Raw genomic sequence first — 21,350 nt, forward strand, 5'->3', positions numbered from 1 at the left:
TCACATCACTGTAGAGCTTAATCCCACTCCTTGAGGCATATAAACATACCTGTTCAAAAAATGCAGTAGAGTAGCCATTGTTGGTAATATGTACGAAGCGTAAAAATATAATTTGCAAGCTAAAATAAGTGCACACACCAGATAAACATTTTAAAGTTTATTTATATTTTGAATCTCTTTACAAAATTTGAACTATAATAAAAAAGGCAGATGACATTCACAGAACGGTGCAGAGTAGTTCATTACGGGTGAGGGCCGTTTCTCAAACCATTAACGCACTTCCCTCTGTGCTACATGTTCCAGTGAGATGGAACAGAGTTGATCAGAAGCCCCCTGCAAAATGCATTTAACCAGGTTTGAAAATTATTCAAATGCAAAGGAGAGATTAGTTCATTAACTGAAATCAGGAGTCGTGCTGGTCCAGGCAGTCTTATTCTACAGTAAAACAAATTATATGTTAGGAGTGCATGAAACAATTGTATTTTAAACAGTGAAATAAAAAATCTAAAGGGTTTATAATTTAAATTGCTTGCATCTGTATAGTGCTTTCTATCCAAAAGAATCCCAAACCGCTTCACTCAGGGCACTGAACTTAACCCTTAAAGTCTCATTCAAAGGATGAGTACAGTGCACCTGGTCACAATCACAGGGAAGGGTTTAGAAACTGGAAAGATCATCACCTACAGGTGAACCATCACCAACCCGTTTTCCTTTGAGATTTCCATCACAGTACTAACCAGGCCCAGCCTCAGATAGCTTCTGTGATGATTTTTCTTTGCATTGGTCAGTTATTCCAGTTTTGGATTGACTTGATTTTTCATGAAAAAAAGTTACTAGTATTTGATTAGAGCCAATAAATAATGCCTAAAAAATGTTTTGTTTTTTTTACTCTTCAGGTAACTATTCCCAAAGAAAGACTGATTGGTCAGTACAATTCCCTAAAGCAGTCCTTGAGTCAATCACTTTATTTATAGTTGGTCCCTTCGAAACAAAAAGGCGTCAATTAACAGCATCACTGTTTCATGCAGTCCTTGACCAGAATGCATACAGGTAAATTAGAACAACCGATACTGTAAGGATTAGGACTTGACATCTGAAAGAGCAAGGGTTGGTCTGAGAAACAGCCCTACATTGTGTGCATAGACTGGAGGAATGCGGGACTAATATTACAGACAGAATGCTGCCATCTGCTGTGCTAAAAGTGCAGTTTCTCAGGAAAATAAAACCAAAAAGAAAACTCTATATGTGGATTTGGACTGGGAATATCCACTGCATTAAGTTAGAAAACAACTTAATAGTTAGAAATGCGATTCTTGAACAAACCATAAAGGGCATGTTTGAATACAGGTTACACACAGAGAGATACTCCTACATTGCACATCTACGTCTCAATTTTTCATCTTAAACTTCAGCAACTGATAAAGTGCCTCCAACCGAAAAACCCCGAATTCATGTTAGACAGGCAAAAATAAATTAAGGCAATGAATCTGTGAAATCCTTCCTTAAAAACAAAATCTCACTTCACACAGTAGATGATTTATTGTATTTAGAGCACTCGGCTTCAGAGCGAGAGAGCACCTGAAAAGGGCTGTTACATGATCGCACTGCTGTGCTATGCAGATCAGAATCATATTTTGCATAAGGACTCAGAGGAACCAAAATCTTTGGCCTTGGCCTGTCACTTAATGTTACACACCATGACCTCAGAAAGTTCCTATTCAGTGGTAGTAACTCGGGACACCAGCAGATGATGTCAGTAAGCCAATTGAGCCCCATGCTGGACAGAAATGAAAAGAAGACCTTTGTCTAGAGTCCGAGTCCAATCTAAATACAATCCTAGAGCCTCACAATCTGCTCTCCCCACACCAGAGACATTTAACAGTATTTACGAGGGCCTGGATTTTGCGATACTATTCTGACTTGGGACAGCAGAACAGAAGGTCTCAAACTCCAGTCCGTACTGTTCTTCAGACTGGAGTTCCTCTGGTGCTCTTGGACACCGAGTTTTAAGCCCTAACAGTTTCTTTTTACAGGCTGGCCATCACTGATGAATTAACTCTATACGCTGCACTCAAAATGATCTGCTTGCACTAATGTGCCTGGTCTGGCCTGTAATCTGTAGAAAATGTTCAGCTTTTGTCGCTGGCAATTTAACCTTCATTTTCACAAGACCAGTACAGCAACTGGCACAAGCTGAGGGGGGCGGGTAATAGTTAAAAACATATCAAGTTTTTCTTAGCTGTTATACAGAATAGTAAAAAAGAGCCAATGCTCTTATACTTCAAGTAATACCCAATTACATGACTTAATATCCTGGTCATTAGGAGGTCTTACTTTGATGTAACCCAACACCATGTTTCCAACATTTGTCTCACAGATACTGCAACGGGAAATAGCTGTCATGCTTAGTACAGCTGGAGGGTCTCCCAGGGCTGCCCACCCTCCATGCGAGGATGAAGGTTAACAGCAAATGGTCAGCTCAGGGCTAGAGCATGTCAACACCTCTCAAGGACACAGTGGTGGCTAGTTTATAATAAAACATAAAAAAACACTCACAGTACAGAATTTACAATCTTTCAAAGTCATGCAAAATAATAAAGTCTTGAGTAACGGCCCATCTATATCACCTAGAGGATGGGTTCATGTCCTGGATGGTGGTGGCAGTATTATTTGCATTGATCTCCCTTCACATTCCATTTCTCCTGCTGTAAGAAATACCAATATTGCAAACCCAGAAATTACTGCAATGTCTATATTTTCAGTATGAACAACTCCTTTTAGCAACAACAAGGCTGAAAAACGACCAAATGCAGGAACTGCTTGCTTTTGCTGCATTACAAGAGCTTGTTTAACATTTAACACCCAATATATTTACAAAAGATGAACAATTGACCCAAAGGCCCCCAAATTATAGATACAATTCCCATTTAGTTTTTTGGCACACTAGACATGAAAATTCAAAACCCAATTCTGAATTAAACTTAACATCCACCCAATCAATATAGTGTAGAAAAAGCACCATAATTTAAACAGAAGTAAAAGATGAAGGCACAATTTATTGATAGTAATTTAATTTAAGAACATGAATAGCTTAGGATTTTTTTGACATGCTGATTTAATGTTTTACCACATAAATCATTGAATATTATCGAAGTATATTCCCTTCATATATAACCACAAATGTAAACCTAGGAAAATCCCATAATTATTCTAATTTTATCACCATTACTATTTTTCTAGATTATCTCTGTTAGGTAACAAAAATGTACTTGGATCGTTAAGTCCCTATTTTAATCTTTATAATAAAATGAACTATGTGCATGGGAATTAGATCCTTTCTTTTCATAGACCTGGAACAGGCTTATAACAACATTTCCTTAGGATTTTCAATATAGCTACAATATGCGAATGGAAGACCATTACCAAAGCACCAGTTCAGAAGAAAAACACATTTTCACCAAAGCATAAACATATCAGTAAATTACTCTGAAGCACAAAGTAAACTTTACTTCTGTAAAATTATGTATGATCAAACATCTGCATAAATAATTTCACTCTGTATTTTATATATATTGCAATAAAATCTATTTTCTTTCTCCAAACATATGAAGCTTGCAAGAGTATGACGCAGACTTGACATCATGATTCCAAAAACAGTGATCACATCACTTCATTTATTTTCCCAACCGTGATCATACTTCATTTAATTTGGGATTATACTGCAACAAAAGTAACTGATGTCTTAGCATTAACCATGCCTTTAAGAAAAGAAGGAAGTGAAATATATAAAGTGCAGAAAGAGTCTTTATGCTGTAAACATGTAGGGAGAAAAAATAAGCAGGCATTTAAAAATAAACCTTCTAAATGGAAAAAATGCATAGGTGCTGTTTGACAGAGGTATAATTTTGATGAAAAAATAAATTGCACATCACAAAAAACTGTAGAATGGGCAATTAATGTTGGCACTTGGCACCTCTGTGGGAAGCCCATCAACTCACTTAATGCCATCTACAAACCGGGATGATGTCCCAGACGGACACAGGGATAATGTAAGATGGGAAAGAGCTATTCCGGTCCTCATTCTTGAGGATCCCAATGGAAAGAAAGAGCCCAAACTGCCTGGATTTCTTTACCGTCCAAAAAAAGAGCTCCACCCCCCCCCCCACCCTCTGCTCCTGATGCATTTTTGGGAAAAGGGATCAGGTAAATTAGTGACGAACACCTTGACATGCTGTTTTCCAGCTCATGGCTTCCTGTGAGCTTTTCCAGGGAGAAAACATTCTTGGGATCTGCAGCTAACAGCTGCCAAACTCAACCTGTTAGTGTTAACAATTCGGAGGGTTTCGCAAAAACCTCCCTCCTCTACACACTCAATCTGAAGCTTCAGAAACCACCTGCCGGCGTGTGAAAGGACTGCAGCAGCGAGCATGGGCCGTGCACTTGAGCGACGCGTGATTTACAAGGCCACGGAGATCTGAAGAGTTCATTAATGCGTTTGTCTCTCTCGCGGCTTTTTCCACTCGATTCCCCAAATCAATGCTTTTCAAAGCCACCTTGTTTGGCACCTGTGGAGTTTCTTCAAAACATCACCTTCACCTGACCCCCCCCCTTGCGCTCTTCTGGAACAGAGCGCCATCAGGTGAATGCAAGGAAGTGATCTAAATCAACCTGTTCACCATAAAGGTTAATCTTACACCACTGCATGTTCTTCATGTGCACTGTCGCAGTCTGAAGCTGCTCCTCCAAAGGCCTCTCCCATAGGAGTGAAGCCTTTTAGTCCTGCAGCTCCCTCTCCAGGTACTTCTGCAAACGCTGGCAACGAGGGCAGGCAGGGTTCTGTTTTTTGCAGGAGGAGTGAAACACAGTCTTGCATTTTTGACATCTGTTGGGAGAAACCCAATAAGATTAACCTCTTGCGAGCTGCAGCCTCCTCCAAGAACATACCGCTTGGCTTCTAAAGTGTACCAGCGGCTCATGCATCACAAGGAGTAGATTGATTTTAAAAAAAGAGAGAGACCACAGGTTTAATACAAAGGTTTCTTTTAAATGAGACTGCACTAAAGCAAGAATAACTACGTATGTGATCTTATCTTTCAGTAATATAATCTCTGTGCATTTCTCAGTTCTAGATGCCATTAAGAGATTACACTAAACAGGCTAGTCTGTGCTCAAATACTGTAAAGAAAAGTTTTAAATACACAGCCTACTCACAAGCCAAGCTAAAAAAGGGGGTTTCACTTCCACCCAGAGAACTACATCTTGAAAGGAAACAGTTGTTGCACACAACTGTACCATATTTGCAGCACCCCTGGTCAAACTATATGAATCAACTGGAAGGGTGCCCGAACTTTTGGACATGCCACATTCACTTTATTTTTTACAGAAATAAATAGAACTTATGCATTGAAATTTGCAGAAAGATGTTTACCACGCAAAGGTTCTGTAAACTTCTTTTCACTTAATCAATTTGACCACCCTTTTTATTCGGCCTACCCTTTTGCACACAACTGTAAATGCCAATCTTCTGACCAAGCCTCACCATACTGAGCCGCCTTCACTCTCCAGCCACATTTAAAAACAAGGACACCCACCTAGTTGTTGACTCAAACTCAAAGGGGAATATGATGTCGCTGTGGTTGCAGATCTGGCAGATGAAGCCTCTTTGGGTGCAAAGGTCACAGTGGTACACATGGTTGGAAGCAAACTGGATGATAGACTGCAGGAAAGCTTCATACTGTCCTTCCACCATCTACAACAAGGCAGGGAAACAGAAGCCATGGTCAAAGAGAAGGACTGCAAAAAAGAGAAACAAGCCCGCACAGAAACATTCAAAACGACAAGGCAGGGATGATCAAATACCAGGGATCCAAGGTTTGTAATCCTCTGCATTTTACAACTACCTTCCAGGACATGTCCAATATTCCTGCAGCAAATTTTCACAGGCAAGAATTGAACAATATTCAAATGGCTTTAGAGGCCCCTTCTTACATGGTTTTAAATATTTTTCCTCTGTCGAAACAGTAGTCTCCAAATACTAGCAGATAAGCTTTGGGCTTCCCTCTAATTTTCAATACTAATGAATACCTTTAAAAAAACCTGTTGTAGTATCTCTACATTGTGGATACTGACATACGTTCGGTCAAGAGAAACCTCAAGCAAATAACTATGTTCACAAGCCAAATAAGGATGAACTGCTTGTTGGTTATCCCTTTTCACTACACACCGCTGATCCACACTACAATAACTGAAGGTATCACAGCCTCCTCTCTGATGCTGGGAGGTATGTAACTGAAAACACTGATAAAAAAGAATTCAATTTTGGGGAGAAAACAAAATTGCATGGTATTGAAGTGAGAGGATTCCATCACTTTGAAAGGGTAAATGTCTGAAAAGACAGTTTAAGACAGTTCTACCGACATGTCCTCCTTACCTGTTGTAAATCTGCAACGCTGTAGAGGTGCGCAGACTCCAGAATGTAATTTCTTTGATCGAGTCTGAAAAGATTAAGAAAGAGCTTGTTCGTATGTCTAAGCCAGACATAAAAAGGAATGCGAGACATCATTGTCATTATACTGATTACATAGGGGCAACCTGAGAACTTCTATACAGAAATACACAATATTTTCTAAAGCGTGTGTTTTTATTCAAAGCCTATATTGACTAAAAAGCTGCAGAGAAGCCCTGGCACTTACTGAGCTTGCATCTTCTTCATTCCTCCACTGCGACACGTGATCAGGTACTCTCCCAGCAGCCTCAGCTTCTGCCGGCTGCTGAGCGTCTGTTTCAGCTGCTCCACGTGGTCATACAGACTGGGATTCAGCGACTCCACGTTTATCAGGGGCTCGTGGGCAATCTGACCGAGAAACCTCAGCGCCTTTCGGGAGACCTGTTCAAACAGAGGTTTTGGGACAAATAACCTTCACGTCAACCTCATTTGCAGACCGAACGCAAATACAAAATGTGGTGTAATTTCAGATAATTAAGGATATTTAAGACGGCTCTGAGCAACAGAGGAGGGATGAAAAAGAAAATCAAGCTCACTTCTCTTAATGACAGATCCCAGTTGTGAATGACTCGGGAAGGGATGACCGAGACATCTCCCCGGTGGCATCCATCACAGTAATACATTCCAGAGTATTCACACAGCCTCGGTCTTCCGAAGGAGAAGCCGATCTGTCTGGAGCACCCTTAATAAACAACCATGAAAACAAAAAACTTAAAGCACATGCACTGCAACTTCAAATAATGCTACGAGCAAAGTGACTGCTTTATACTGCGTAAGCACAGCACAGCCAACTAAACTGTACTTATTCTTTACATGGACCTAAGAAGCAGCCCTAATCAAACATGCTACACAAAAAAACCCCAAAGAAGTATTATCTTATAGTTATCTTTTCTGAAATGCATGATTAATTTAAAGCGTTACAATGTTCACCACTAGGTGGTGCTACAGGACGCTTAAAAAGTAACTACGGAAATAGACAAGCGGTTAATGGCTCATCTAGCGAACAGCGAGACAGAAGTCAAAAGACTGGCCCCTCACTGTAGCTCTTTCACAGATTGCCCCAGCACATGTGACACGATGTCACGATGGGTCCAACTAACCTGCACATCTGAAGTTCTGCACGTCCAGTCCCTTCTCCGTAGGGACAGTGCAGAGATAAGGCAGTAAAACACCGTTCCCTTTGAGGCTGTGCTGGACCAGTCTATGGATGGTACTCCCCGCGCTGTCCCCTGCAGCCGCGACCTCGGAGGTCTCCAGGTAACAGTTCAAGGCCCCCCGGATGAGCTCCCGCCACGACCGGGCCTCCTCCTCGTTCTCGGCCCGAAGCTTGAGGGTGGCCTTCGTCGTCAGGACTTTGAAGAAGGCCGGGCTCCCCAGGGTGGCGTCTGGCACCACGTCCCGGATAGACTCGATCTGCTGCGTGCTGTGCAGGGTCTTCTTCTGATCTTGAACCCGGAAGCACTTGAGGGCCTCCAGGGAGAGCGAAAAGACGTAAGGCGCCCAGGTCTTGTCTGCGAGGAGGTACAGGACGGTCTCCTTAACGGCATCCTGCTCGGGTTCGGTGTGCCGGGTCCAGCTCAAAACGGGCGGAGGACTTCCCCCCTGGCCGGGCTGCTCCGCCAGAGGGGAAGAGGCAGAGGAAGGAGGCCCCGACCCCACTTCCCCCCTGCCGACGGGATCGGGCAGGATCTCCCACTGGTCGTCCGGCTGGGCCGGCCGGCACTTGTTCACCGCCTCCCACACCATGTCCACCCAGTCCTCGGCCTCGCCCTGGGACGGGGCCCGCAAGTACAGCCTCTTGCCGGTGAAGTGCAGCTCGAAGCGGCCGTCGCTGGAGGGCGCCCGGACCGACTCGCAGCGCAGCAGGGAGCAGTTCTCGCAGCACGAGCGGTCCTCCTCGTCGGGGTAGAGGCGGAACTCGTACGGGGACAGCTCGCAGTAGTACTCCCGCCACATCCCCACGGGCCCTCGCCGCCTCTCCAGGTTCCCCAGCTTCAGGAGCCCGCGGAACAGGTTCGTCAAGCCTGGGGGAGGGGAGTTCGGGGAGAACGAGGCAAATGTCAGAAAGATACACCCTTGTGGAAGTACCACTTATCTTAACTCCGTTGATGTCTGCTTTCCTGAAACTTACTTTGCAGCAGAAAGGTTTATCACCAGTCACTTTATCACACCACGAAGTGAGTTTTGTCTCGGAGACGGTATCTTGTAATACCCTTACAGCATATGCTGAACCATAAGTGCATATCATGGCCTCCCAATAATCACATCTACGAACTAACTACGAATAATCCATCTACGAACGGGCTTCATCGCTCTGCTCTCCTCCCCACTGAGAGTGTACTGGCACACTTTGGCTGCCATTGCATCATCCAGGTGGGGGAGGGGAGTCCCCCATTACCTGTAAATCTCTTTGAGTCCAAAGAAGCGTGAAATAAGTTTAATTATCTGTCCATTACAAGGATAGATATAGCAATATACACACACAGAAATAAGAATAAAGTCAGGTGGCTGTGTCAATATACTACTCTTAATTAAGCCTCAGTAACCAGTGAACTGTTTTGCCGTTTCATTGACTCAGGACTGCCGCAAGCCATAAAGGGGAACCGATAACCCAGGGAAGTCCTAGACGAGAGTTTCAGCACACGGTGGACCGCAGCAAGAAATAAGAAGACTTTGCAAAGAAACTCGCTTAGCAGGGTGGAAAAACAGATCAAATCATATCAAACCAAAACTGGGAAGGGTGAGGAGGCTCCCTGCCCTGCTCTGGGTGAAACTGTTCCTCTGGCCGACAGAGGCTGAGGGCTGTACCCCCCCCCACACCGGCGGGCTCACAGCTGCAACCAGTGCCACTATACGTACAGGACACACTGAGCCCCGGCGGCCAGTTTTAAGCTGGGTCTTGTGACGAAAGAATGTGGTATTTAGGAGGAAAACACTCTCCGAATAAGGCTGTCGGGGAGAACAAAAATACCAGATGGAAGTGAAAACAAGATGACGACCAGCAGGACCACAGAGCTGCTCCTCAGTGACGGCGCAGTGGTGCAAACATCACATGCCCTCACTGCTTGGTGAAACAGAAGGCTCACTTGACCAGATCTCAGTTTTGGTAACTGGGCAGCGGAGTTACCATTTAAAAAAAAAAACACATTCAAAAGGTCCAGTTTCTCTGAACGGAGCGTAACGGAGCCAGCCAAAGAAATCTTAGTTCCTCACCTCAGCCTGCTAACTTCCCTTGAGTCAGGATGAGGCAGTGGAACTTCACACACATGGATACCAATAAGCATATTAAAATAATCAACACAAGAAAAAACAGAATAGACTGCCACCACTGTACATTCTTAGAAATGACCGTTCTGGCATGGTACACAAACTAGAGTTGGAGCAGCGTGTGGGATCTGAAAGCATTAGAATGACTCCAGTCTCTGAGGACCACCTCCCTGGTCTGTACATCCTCAACAACTCCAGATGACAGCAACAGTTTTCTCTAGTTTCCCCTGAAAACTACTTCCACAGGGTATTAAAACCTGAGGGAGCAGAGTAATCCTTACAAACACGCTCACGGTTGGTAAAAATCAGCATCCCAAATTGTGAATGCCAATCTCCGATGTGAATATGTGTGGTTTCGCCAAGCAAAGCAAACCCACACTCTTTATTAAACTGTTCGGCGAACACAGCTCACCTGTGCCTTTTCGGTGAACCACGCTGGGGGGCGCCCATTCCGGCTCTGCGCTGACCGAGCCCCCCCCGTTCTCATGGCCGTCAATGAAACCGAGGACGTCCTTTGTCTCGGGGGCCTCCTCTGGGCACGGTTTGTAAAAATCGTCCTCAGAGATCCAGCTAGGGTATTTCTGAAATGAAGGAAGTCGTCTTAAGCATGCTCGAGCAAAAAAAAAAAAATTCAAAGAGATAAACAAGCACGTGCAGGGGAGGCCCACTGGAAAAGCAGTCAGCCCTGGAGTGATATTCAGTAATAAAAGCACAGTATTTTAAATATCCCAACCGCACCAAAGGAGGGTCACAAGGGAAAGAACAAAAACGTGTCACCTGTTGTGCAAAGGACACATCTAAGGTGACCTTAACCTAAGTACATGAACGATCAGATTTCTACATAGCCAGATATATTGCTCGTCTTTTAATACGGCAGCGTTGTTCTTTCAAAGCCCTGCCTTTCTCGTTGCTTAACTTGCAAATCACATGACCTTGCAAAGACCTGCACGTTCAGAAGTGACAAAATCAGAAGGAAACTGAAAGGGCGCAGGTATGCACTTTCAGTTTTTTTTTTTAATGAGGCAGGATTCTAGTAATAGCGATTTTGATTCAAGTTTAGGGCACAAGTACTGCCGGCTTAAAAATGGGAATTCGTTCCGACCTGGTAATTCCTGGTGGAATGAGAAGTGGCCTTTAAAAACCTTCGACTTTTTTTATTTTCATTTAAATTCCAATACAGAACAGAAAGGCCTTAACCTTTAATGGAATTCATTCCACGGTGGCTTTTAAGCCTTAGAAATAACGTGGCTTTAAGCTATAAATTTGGATGAGCTTCACATAGATCAAATAATTTAAATGCAGGCCGTTAGGTTAAACAAAATGATGACACTGCTATAAAGATCAGAATAAAAGAACGTCAACCCTGAAGAACAACTCACTGGAAGCCCTGTGGTGGGAGAGTACAGGCAATCTACAGACTCTTTCCTGCTGGGGCTGCTCTCTGGGGTTCGTGGTGTGGCCTCTGGTCTTCGCTCTTCACTCACACAGGCATGGGGTTTGGGAAGAGGGGTTTTTAGTTTCAGCCCCCTTTTCTTCTCCTCCTTCAGGACAGGAAACTCCGGAGCGCGGGCAGAGGCAGGCGGCTGCGTCTGGCCGGGCGCTCCTCTGCCCGCGTTTTCAGGGCACGGCTCCGGAGGCGGGCCCACAGGCGGCTCCGCCTCCACAGGCGGGGCTGCTGGAGAGACTGGAGAGACCGCCTCGCTGTCCGTTCCGCTAGATTCCGCCGTCTCCGAGAGGGAATGATCCGGCGGCTGACTCGAAGCATAGGAGTCTTCCCTCGTGGGGTCCGGTGTGGAACTGGCACCTTCGCTGAAATCCACAATTATCCTTGAAGGAGACATTAAAGAAGCGACGTGAATGCACTAGCTGGTGAGAAATGCTATCATAGGTCATATGAAGAAAGGTAAAGAACAAACACGTGCTTCACGCTCGCTTTATGTTAGTCTTTCAGACAATGCCAATATAACAGGACTCAGCGACACTGAACATGTTACAGAGGTGACCTCACCCTTCGCGAAATCAACGCGGTGTACAATTCTCCCTCTTGGTGGAGCAGAGCTACAATGCTTTACCAAGATGACTTTACAGGTTACCATTTAATGTTCTAAGAAGTCAACAAACTTTGTTCTCGATGATGTTTATAAGATACTGATATTAAGTTTGCAATTAAAAAAGCACAATGAATGTAGCTGTTAATGACACAGGGTTAATATTTTTGTGTCACACGTTTGGAGCATCTTGCAAAACCTTAGACAAAAATTGAGTGAAAATTGCAGTTTTCTCATTCCAAAATTAAAAGAGAACCCTGGGTGGTGTCTCACAAGAGGTGGAAGAGAGAATCCTTCAGATGACAACACTCCTGACTCCAGACGTCTTATGCCCTACTCACTCTTTTACAGGTTTCCCAGGATCCTCATCGGAGATGACATCAAAGGCATGTGACCACTGCTCCTCGAGAGCAGTATCTGGACTCTTGTGCCCATTAACCTGGGGGAGGCTGTCCGAGCTCTGGCTGGAAGACAGCTGGGAGGAGCCGGTGGTGTCCAGGCTCAAGTTGGAAGAGGTGAGCTTGGTCTTCCCAGAGTTCCTACCCTGAGACAAGCCTTGCCCCGAGTTGTGATGGACTTCGATGATATCGGAACCAGAAGACTGCGACACAGAATCCCAGGACTCCTTACACTTAGCGTCGCCATTGGAAGAAGTGAGGAGGTCGAAGGAATCGGAACTGGGCACAAGCCCGGCCATCACTAGAGGAGTGACAGTCCACTCGTTCAGCATGGCAGACTTGTAGGAGAGCTGGAAGGACAGCGAGGTCAGGCCCTGCAGGTACGTCAGCAGAACCTCGCGGTCCTCCGTGTCAAGCAGCAGAGCCGCAGGCTGGTAGTACTCGCAGAGCTTGGACCTCTCGCGGAGCAGGGATACGAGGTAGCACTCCATCAGGCCATCATTGAGCGCCAGTCGAACCCAGGCCCGACAGCGGCCGACATCCGTGTTGATGAAGTTCAGATGTTCCAATTCTGTGGTCACATCTCTGAGGAACAGTGGAACAAAAAAGAACAATGTGATATGCACATGACTAACATAATGGATATTTTAGCTATGACATTCATGACGGAAAATAAGTAACCTTTTCCGATGGAAACCTACCAGTCCACTGATTTAAGCTACCGCTGTAGTTATTCATCACAGGAGTGGCCTGCGCCGCAGCTGGGTTTTAGGACCAAAATAAATCATGATGCATTCATCCGCTTTAAAGTACATTTCTGCTGGATCTGTTCTTCCCAGCCCCTGTGCGCAAACGCCCGACACGAATCAGTTTATCAGAGAGGACAAAGACATGCGTGGCAATTAGCAGCCTAATCTCAAACTGAAAACCTGCCGTGGCCAAGGACGACTGCCGCGTAACTTTATAAGGGAAGCTAGGCTACTCCAACCCAGAGTGTAATGCACGTTCTGGCTGGCAAAAACCACTGATCATCAGAAAATCAGGGAGGGGTTTAAATCCACTCATCCCTCATGCCTGATTCCAGTAAGAAACTGGAGGGGATGAGCTACGCACCGGTGCGTGATGGTCTTCAGCAGAGTCCAGAACACGGGCTGTGGCAGAGGAGCCCGCGAGCCTGCTTTCTTCCCCCTGCCCCCGGCTTCGGTCCTGATGTGCCGGGTCTTGATGCCGTGGATGAATATGGCCTCCAGCGCGCTGCACAGGGCGTTGGCGTCCCCGTCGTCGCTGGTGACGGCGCCGTCGGAGTTCACGTAGCGCTTCTGCAGCTCCTTGAGCGACAAGGCCAGCGCGGTCTTGAGCCCCTGCAGCCCAGAAGAAGAAGGCTGGGTTGTGAAACACACCGCTGCCGGGAACGAGTTATTCAAGATCGCCCTGGGTGCGCTGTTCCTCTCCGGGTGAATACCTCCTGTGCTATGGGGGCGGATTTCTCACTGGGCCAAAAGAATCACTATTTTTACTTCACACTAATCTAAAAAAAAATGTACTGCAGGAAGATGCCAGGCAGCAGTCAGTACAACAGCCTGCACATGTTGCAAAGCTCTACATTTCACACATGACATTGATGTCATAAAACCTGTGGGACTCCATTCCTTAAGGTATTTTAGCCATGCGCCACTGAGGTACCACACAGCCATAACAACGGTCACTGTGGAACTTCATCACAACAAATTAGCTGGTAACAAATACCACAGCTTCATTCTGCTTTAGAGTACAAGTTATGTTCCACCAGACCCAGGTGCTAACCAAGAGAGATTTAATTCTGCCACCTCTGATGCATCTTGCCAGTTCTCTACTGATGGGACCAAAAGCTACACCTCAGCTCCTTTTATACAGATGTTACTTCATCTTGTAACAGATTAGAAACAACCAGTGACAATAATGTCCCCCAAAAAGCCAAATAAAAACATCTTAAATGAAGATGTTTGTATCCTTGGACAGATATTCTAGCTTGTCTAGCTTGATATTTGTTTTTTACTCTACAGTGGCAGCATTTGCATTATTTTCGAATGTAGGTTATGGCTACAAATCTGATGATAGTACCTTTAAAAGTGTTAATTATGTGTTGTGGAATCCTCTTCTTAGTAAATCTTTATTTTAGTTTGTAAAAGAAGGATATTTTACAAATCAACAAGAATACAACTGTTCTCAGTTCCCAAAGCAAGTAGGAAGTGAACACATGACAGTGTGCCTGCTGCTCACTGAAACTTTCCTACGTGTACAGACGTCCCTACACAAACCCATATATAGAACTTCTCTAAAATCTGAAATGGCATTCAGTCCTTGCTCCTGCAACCCTGAAACTAAATCACCTGATTGTCTAAAATGTACAGGTAATATTCAGCAGATCAAAAAGAAACCAGTCTCTTTTGTGCTCTTACACCTTAGAATAGCAAAGACTTTTGAACCCCAGAGTAAATACTGAAAGCACTCTTGAAACCAGGATTGTAATAAACTGGTTTTTCATTTTCTGAACTTGTGGTATGCTCACCTGTTAAATTCAAGTGCCCGGTTTCTCTGCTCCTGTACTTAATATATTTTGGTGACAAAACCACTTTTGCACAGCACTTAAAGGTCTCCAGACATGTCTCTTCCTGGTCTGGGATACATAGCTAAATGTTACTAACTTGTTACAAGTTCTAGTGTCTAACAGATACAACAGATTCTTTTTTTTGAAGTGAAGAATGATTGAGCAAAAGAAGGAAAAAAACTGCGGCATATTTTTTCTCCTGTATTTCCTCCTTAGTACAGTTTTTACAGCCGTGTCTCAAACCCGTTTGCTCATGGTTATTAAATTCTTTCGACAGTAGCGCACAAGGATTACCGGTATCAAAGCTTACCTGTTTGACTTCTTTAGGCTCAGGGCCACTTTCCGGTGTGTGAGTAGAAATCATCGCTCCTCCCCAAGTTCTCTTCACTCACATGTCACTATAAAAGAAAGCCCAGAATTATGGGTTATCTAAAACTCAGTCCCACCTCAAGCCTTGATTAAAATCATAACTTCCAATTAAAAGCCCATTTCCAGTTGCAAGTCCAATACTAGCTAACAGGTTTCTATTGAAAGAAACTCTTATTAAACACCCACCATTAAACACTGGGTTTACACTTTGTGACTGGCAAGCAGACTGAACCATTAAATTAAAATGAACTTTAAATCAGCACGATTCCTTCCAGGATTTCCCTCCAGCAAGTACAAAACAGAAGATTCCCCTACGCCACAAACCACTGAGCAGAAATAAAGATCATACAGCTGTCAAAGAGGCTTTCAGTAGTGTTATCAATGCATCAGGTAGTTTAGTCGGGTGAGAATTCTGCAGTCTTGTGCACTTCCTCATTTTGTACAGTTCACTTTCGGCTCGTGTATAAAAATGAAAATGAAGAGGGTCAAAATGTGCTGCACGAGCATGATTAAGGCACCATTTCCCAAGCTTCCGATTCCTGCAGGCTGTTGAGATGGAGGCTGGAAGTGGAAGACCAGACTTTGAGCAGCTGGCTGTCGTCGGCTGCAAGCTACCAGATATAGTAGCAAGTTAATCGGCCTCAGTCAGGACGTGGGCATGTTTGTCCTGCGACAGACTGGCGTCTTACCCAGGGTGTATCCTGCTTTGCGCCCGCTGCTTGCTATGATAGGCTCCAGCCCCTCTGCACCCCTTTAGCAATTAGAACTTAGAACATGGAAGGATGTAGATGGATAGCATCCATTTTGTTCTTATTCTGGAGCAAGGCATAACCAGCTGCACTTTCAGCAACAGCCTGGAGCTTTTCTGGACATGGAGCTGAAGAATTCATGGAACTAACCGCATTTGCATATTTTCAGTATGCTCCCCCTCTGCAAACAAATGAAGGTCTCACCAAAGCAGGAGTGCCCAGTGCTCACTCTTGTTAATGAAGTATGCTTCAACTTGTTGCTCACATTGTATCATACTGTATATAACCAGCATCTGGCCTGTACTACAGATAGATTCGTATTCAAAGCAACATGTTGACTTGTATTTGTTCCACAAAAGTCATACAGATTATAGATCTGAAGAATCATGCTTCCTTTTCTCAGTCTTTGCCACAGTGAATTTATCTGCTTCTGCCATCTTTACCACTTGCTTGCAGGCACATCTGAAGGGGGGGAGGAGGGGAGTGTGAAAATCTACATGCAATGTCCTCAGAACTTGTCAGCAAACAAGTGAACATCAACGACTGTAAAAGGCTGATCAGCCTCTTGATGTTGTTACAGCCCCTGAGGTTTGAGCTCAGACAACAACAAAAAACAGTTAACTGCAGAAGAGAGCTTGAGTGGCAAAGGATGTTTGCTCTCCAACCGTATCTATGCAACGCTCTTTCACAACATTTCATTGCAGGCAAAAGCATGTGGAGCACACTGTTGAATTCTAAAATTTGCTGTGAAGGGATCCAAAATTGCACAGCACATTATACTGTACATATTATACGTAGTACCAAATAAGAGTTCTCCCTGCAGAACATGGCCTGTGACCTACCAGGGTCCCTACAGGCTAGTGGTGTCGTCAGCGTATGAAGCACCTCCTACCCCAGGGCTACATAGCTTGAAATGTACGAAGACTCAAGGCCCAAAGGTGGGTGGCAGGCTGAGTGGGGATTCCATCAGTATTTCCTCATTTGGAGTGTGTTTGGAGGATTGCAGCTGAGATGACTCCAAATTGCTAAAGGGGTGGGCTAAAAATAAAAATGACTGTCAAACATTAAAAAGATCCACACACTGCAAAATCCTAACCTCTTATGCCATGGCACATTTTCACCGACACGCGCTGTACCACTTGTTAGCTGTAGGAAAGCCCTCCCTCTTGAATAACACACATCAGTTTGCAGTCATGACCTTTAGCCTTGAATAATTACAAAGCATTTGCTGACCTACCATCATGGGTTTTATTTATCTAAACCAAAGTGTACTGGAGCTAGCTGTAGAAGTAAACACCATGCAGTGTGCAAATCACATGCATGGAAATGCAACCTGTTTCCTACAACTAGGATGCTAAAGGTTAATTCTGAAGCTTGCTTTTCTTTAGGCAAACATGCTGACTTATGAAGCCACATTGGTCAAATTCATACAGCTTCGAGATAAAAGGGAAGCTTATGTAAAGCGTCTGCCTTCACACCGTGTCAGCAAAACAAAACCTCAAATTTGAGAATGAACCTTGAAGAATCTGGTTGAGGAGGGGTGAAGATAACACATTTTTACATATTTGCGGTACCGTGTTGAGCAAGTTTGCCTCTGACTTCATGGGAAGGTTCCATTCCACTTTTCCTCCCTGCACAACTTTTCAAAAAATATTGTTCTTCCTAAACAAAGCATCCTCCAAAATGTGACTTTTGAGCACAAAAAAGCTCCGATTCTAAGAACACAGAAGAGTTCTTATTCATCTTTGTTTGACGGAAGTCGCATGTCACAGCAGCAGAGTAACTTAGAACTCCATGATATACAGAAGCACTGCTTCTGTGCCCAATCTTATAGACCCACCCATCTTCTAACCTCTTTATCTGAGAGAGGGCTGTGGGGGAACTGGAGCCTACTCCGGCAAGCAATGGGCACAAGTTGGAGCACACCCTGGATGAGATGTCAGTCAAATCGCAAGGTAGGCACACAGACACAGACGCAAACTCAGACCAGGCCCAATTTTCCCCACAAGTCAACAGACCTGCCAGTACATCTTCAGCCCGTGGGAAAGAAACGGGAACTCCTGCAGGAAACCCATGCAAACACAAGGAGAACATACAAACTCCAGGTCCGGAATTGAACCAGGGCAGCAATGCTAACCACTGCGCCACCAAGCCAATCTTATGGATCTTAGCATAAACTGCCTGTCAAGAGTTGACAATTTAGCCTTCAGGAACTGTTTTACTGCTTTGTGCATTCCCAGTTGGCCTACGTTTCTTCAAGGCTTGAGTGGAGGAGTAACTCATGTATCCTAGGAACAAGTAACAGGTTCATTCCAGGCTGAAAAGAGAAGAAAGAAAACAATGTTTCGGCTGTGGAGCCTTGTTCGGGTGTAAGCCTTGCCACTGACACAGCTTGATTTACCACAGTCATGTGGTTGACTGAGAAAAGAGTCTAACGACTATTACTGGAACCATTACTGTACGTGCTGGATGCTTCAAAATGTTTGAACTGCAGCTCACTGGTCTGTATTCCATCTGTAGGCAAGGGCCCAGTTCAGCCTACAGCTCCAAGAGCGTTATGAAGGGAGAGTGGGAGATTCCCAGGGAAGAATGTGAAACCCAGAAAATTCACCAACATAACGCACGATGAAAGACATGCCTAACCCAGCAGCAGGAGTGAGGACAATGCACTCTTTCACAGACTGAAAGCAAGCATTTCCTGCTAACACTTTCTAAAACTCCAAACGTACAGTGGATAACTGTTTAATTGAAAATAATAAAGAAACCAATATATGGACAACATTTCCCCAGATACCACAGTTACATACAGTTCAGACGGAATAATAGAGCCTGAATCAGGGACTGATCGTGCCCTTAGTACTTGTTTGTTAGAAATGTTAAATTCTTCAGTGTGTCCACAGTTTCAGTTTAAAATGCTTAAAGTTTTCATTTCTTAGCATTGCAGTAAGAAGTCAGACCACACAATACTCTGAACTAATGCCTTTTAAAGTCGGTTTACTATTGCAGCCTGCGCTTCTGTCTGAAACACAGTCTTGTGTCATAAAGGAAGCTAAGTGCACAAGTGTTTTGTTGTTTGATAAGACTGTCGCTGAAAGAGATGAGGAAAGTGATAGCAACTCCCATCTTAAACTCTACTCTTTTCAAAGTTTTTCAAGCTAAAAAGGTTCCTTGGGATAAAAAGCCACAACCACATCTATCCAACAACTGAAATAGCACACTTGCACGTTGTTTTACGGATAAGGAAGAGGCTGAAAGTACTTCAGCCATGATTATATCCGAGTATAATCCGAATTTGAGGAGAAATCCGCCGTCAATAATTAAACAAACAAGACGAATTCGCAACCTTAGCACGGAACGGTACCGGGGGTTGGACCTGTTTAATCGAACCGAAAGTACGAGCTACTTAAACGAGTCCGTCCACTGCATTCACACCGCAATACCTGCAGACAGACCAGGGAGTCGCGTTTTTCGTGCATTTCTGGGAATCACTCGACACCGACAGTAATCGCTAAGTGAGCGGAAAACTGCCCACAGCAAGATTTCACTGTTGTCAAAGGGCACGAAAAAACGGAGATGTAGTTTTTTCGCCTCAGACAGCACACGCTTACAACACAAATGCAGCCAAGCAAACCGGGAGGACCGAACTTAAGTTAGGGTAAGAAACACAACGCGACTCGTTTGTGTCCTGTAACACAGAGGCAGCGCGGCGCACACATCGGCCTGTATCGCAGACATAACCACCCTGTTTCTTACCGTGATCAGAAGCCGTTTTAAGCCTTCAAACCCAACAGGTAGCGGCTCCCTCGCAGAGGCCGAAGATCGTTCCCCGGGGTCGCCCGAATCTGCAGGCGGACAGGCTCTTCCGAAAGCGGGCAGGCGCCTGCAGTCTTTCCCGGGGGGCGGCCAAGGTGGTCGGCGCTTTCCGAAGGCGTTCCCAAACGAAAAGGCTCGAGTGTCGAAGTCAACGAGCACACGCTGACTTATGAAACACGCCGATTGTCACACAACCTCTCTTTCTTAATCCTCCGTGTGTTCTTGCAGCCGACCGCTTCCGTCAACTTCTGCACAAACTCATCAGGCTGCTTAGCGTGGTGCATCACGGGACGATGACGGACTGGGAGGGGAAAAGCAGTTCCCTGTTTTTTCCCCCCCTAAATTAACTCCTGACGAACCCAACCAGACACACGCATTCGCCTCTCTAGTAAATAAAAAAAGTATAAAAAAATCTCTTGCGTTGAATCTGATTCCGTAATAATCAGATAATAATCAGATAATAATCAATAATAAGGGCAGGGACCCTTAGGAAAAACCAGCTTGCTGCTGTAATCACAAACCAGAAAAAAATGTTGATCAAATGTAATGTCTTTCAAAATAAATTTTGATCAAATGTAATGTCGTAATGTAATGTGAGTTGAAATCATCCCTGCATAACTTCTCTAATGCCCGACATGTATTGTAGAATTAATAATGAAACATTCCTTAAATTAAAACATATTTTCTCCCATGGTGAGACTGTCGGTGTGTACATTATAGAAGAACACGTCTTTCACATTTGGATGCTTAAATGTAGATAGATAGATGATAGATAGATACTTTATTGATCCAGTGAGGGAAATTGCAGTGCAACAGCAGCTTAACACACACAACACAGCCACAGTGTAACGAATTATATAATAATAGTACAATACATACAATACAATACAAGAGTTACTCACAGTCCGGACACACAAGAACAAACTAGAACAGAACAGTACACAGAAAAATCGTATCACACATATGAATATAAATATAGATGAAAATATAGATATAAATATAAATGTATTGCACAGGTCCCTGGAATATATTGCACAAAAAATGGTTGTAAACGGGAAAAAGAAAAAGAAAGAGAACAGATGTAGCAGTAGATGTGTAGATGCGTTTAGTCCAGAAACAGGTCACTGTCGATGTTGCCTCTGCCAAGACGCAAGGTGGATGCGTTGTACAGTCCTATGGCAGACGGCAAGAATGACCTCCTGTAGCGCTCCCTGTCGCACCGTGGATGAATCAGTCTATTGCTGAACGTGCTCTTCATTCCTGCAAGCCTGTCATAGAGGGGATGGGAGAAGTTGTCCATGATGGCCTCTAGTTTGGACATCATTCTCCTCTCAGCCACTACCTCCAAGGGGTCCAGGTCAGACCTAATGACAGAGCTTGCTCTCCTGATGAGCTTGTTCAGCAAAATGTGACTGTAACGCTAGAATTATATACAATAAACCTATGATCTCCCAGCCATACTCCCCGTGTTCCACAGACCCACGGCATATTGTTTTCCGCTGTTATGCCAGTTTAATGTATATCACGCTGGTTTTTTAATTGTTCTATATTGGATCACATTTTAATAGCCGTATCGTGCCTTAACAGTTTTACCTGCTTAATGTCTACGCGAAA

The 21,350-nt window shown here is 44.4% G+C and overlaps 1 protein-coding gene across 1 annotated transcript; it reads right to left on the reverse strand.

The window, feature by feature from the left end:
- Positions 1-146: 146 nt before the first annotated feature.
- On the reverse strand, positions 147-19,990 carry plekhm1 (pleckstrin homology and RUN domain containing M1). The gene is made up of 12 exons (XM_088906413.1): positions 19,677-19,990; positions 15,116-15,203; positions 13,332-13,579; positions 12,162-12,803; positions 11,152-11,599; positions 10,185-10,353; positions 7,606-8,529; positions 7,042-7,187; positions 6,693-6,886; positions 6,431-6,494; positions 5,592-5,749; positions 147-4,882 (listed from the first exon to the last, which is right to left on the reverse strand). Exons 2-12 carry the CDS (start codon positions 15,167-15,169, stop codon positions 4,774-4,776), a joined length of 3,156 nt encoding a protein of 1,051 aa, XP_088762539.1. The 5' UTR covers positions 15,170-15,203; positions 19,677-19,990; the 3' UTR covers positions 147-4,773.
- Between the last annotated feature and the right edge of the window lie 1,360 nt (positions 19,991-21,350).

The sequence above is a fragment of the Atractosteus spatula genome, chromosome 26 (genome assembly GCF_055471065.1).
Source record: "Atractosteus spatula isolate fAtrSpa1 chromosome 26, fAtrSpa1.hap1, whole genome shotgun sequence".
NCBI classification, from domain to species: Eukaryota; Metazoa; Chordata; class Actinopteri; order Semionotiformes; family Lepisosteidae; genus Atractosteus; species Atractosteus spatula.

Excerpts from the sequence above, each read along its gene's own strand:
- plekhm1 (XM_088906413.1), bottom strand. The coding sequence starts at position 15,169 with ATGATTTCTACTCACACACCGGAAAGTGGCCCTGAGCCTAAAGAAGTC. Across the intron at positions 11,600-12,161 it reads CCTGGGAAACCTGTAAAAGA|GATAATTGTGGATTTCAGCG; the intron begins GTGAGTAGGGCA and ends GTCTCCTTCAAG. Across the intron at positions 6,495-6,692 it reads ATGAAGAAGATGCAAGCTCA|ACTCGATCAAAGAAATTACA; the intron begins GTAAGTGCCAGG and ends TAATCTTTTCAG.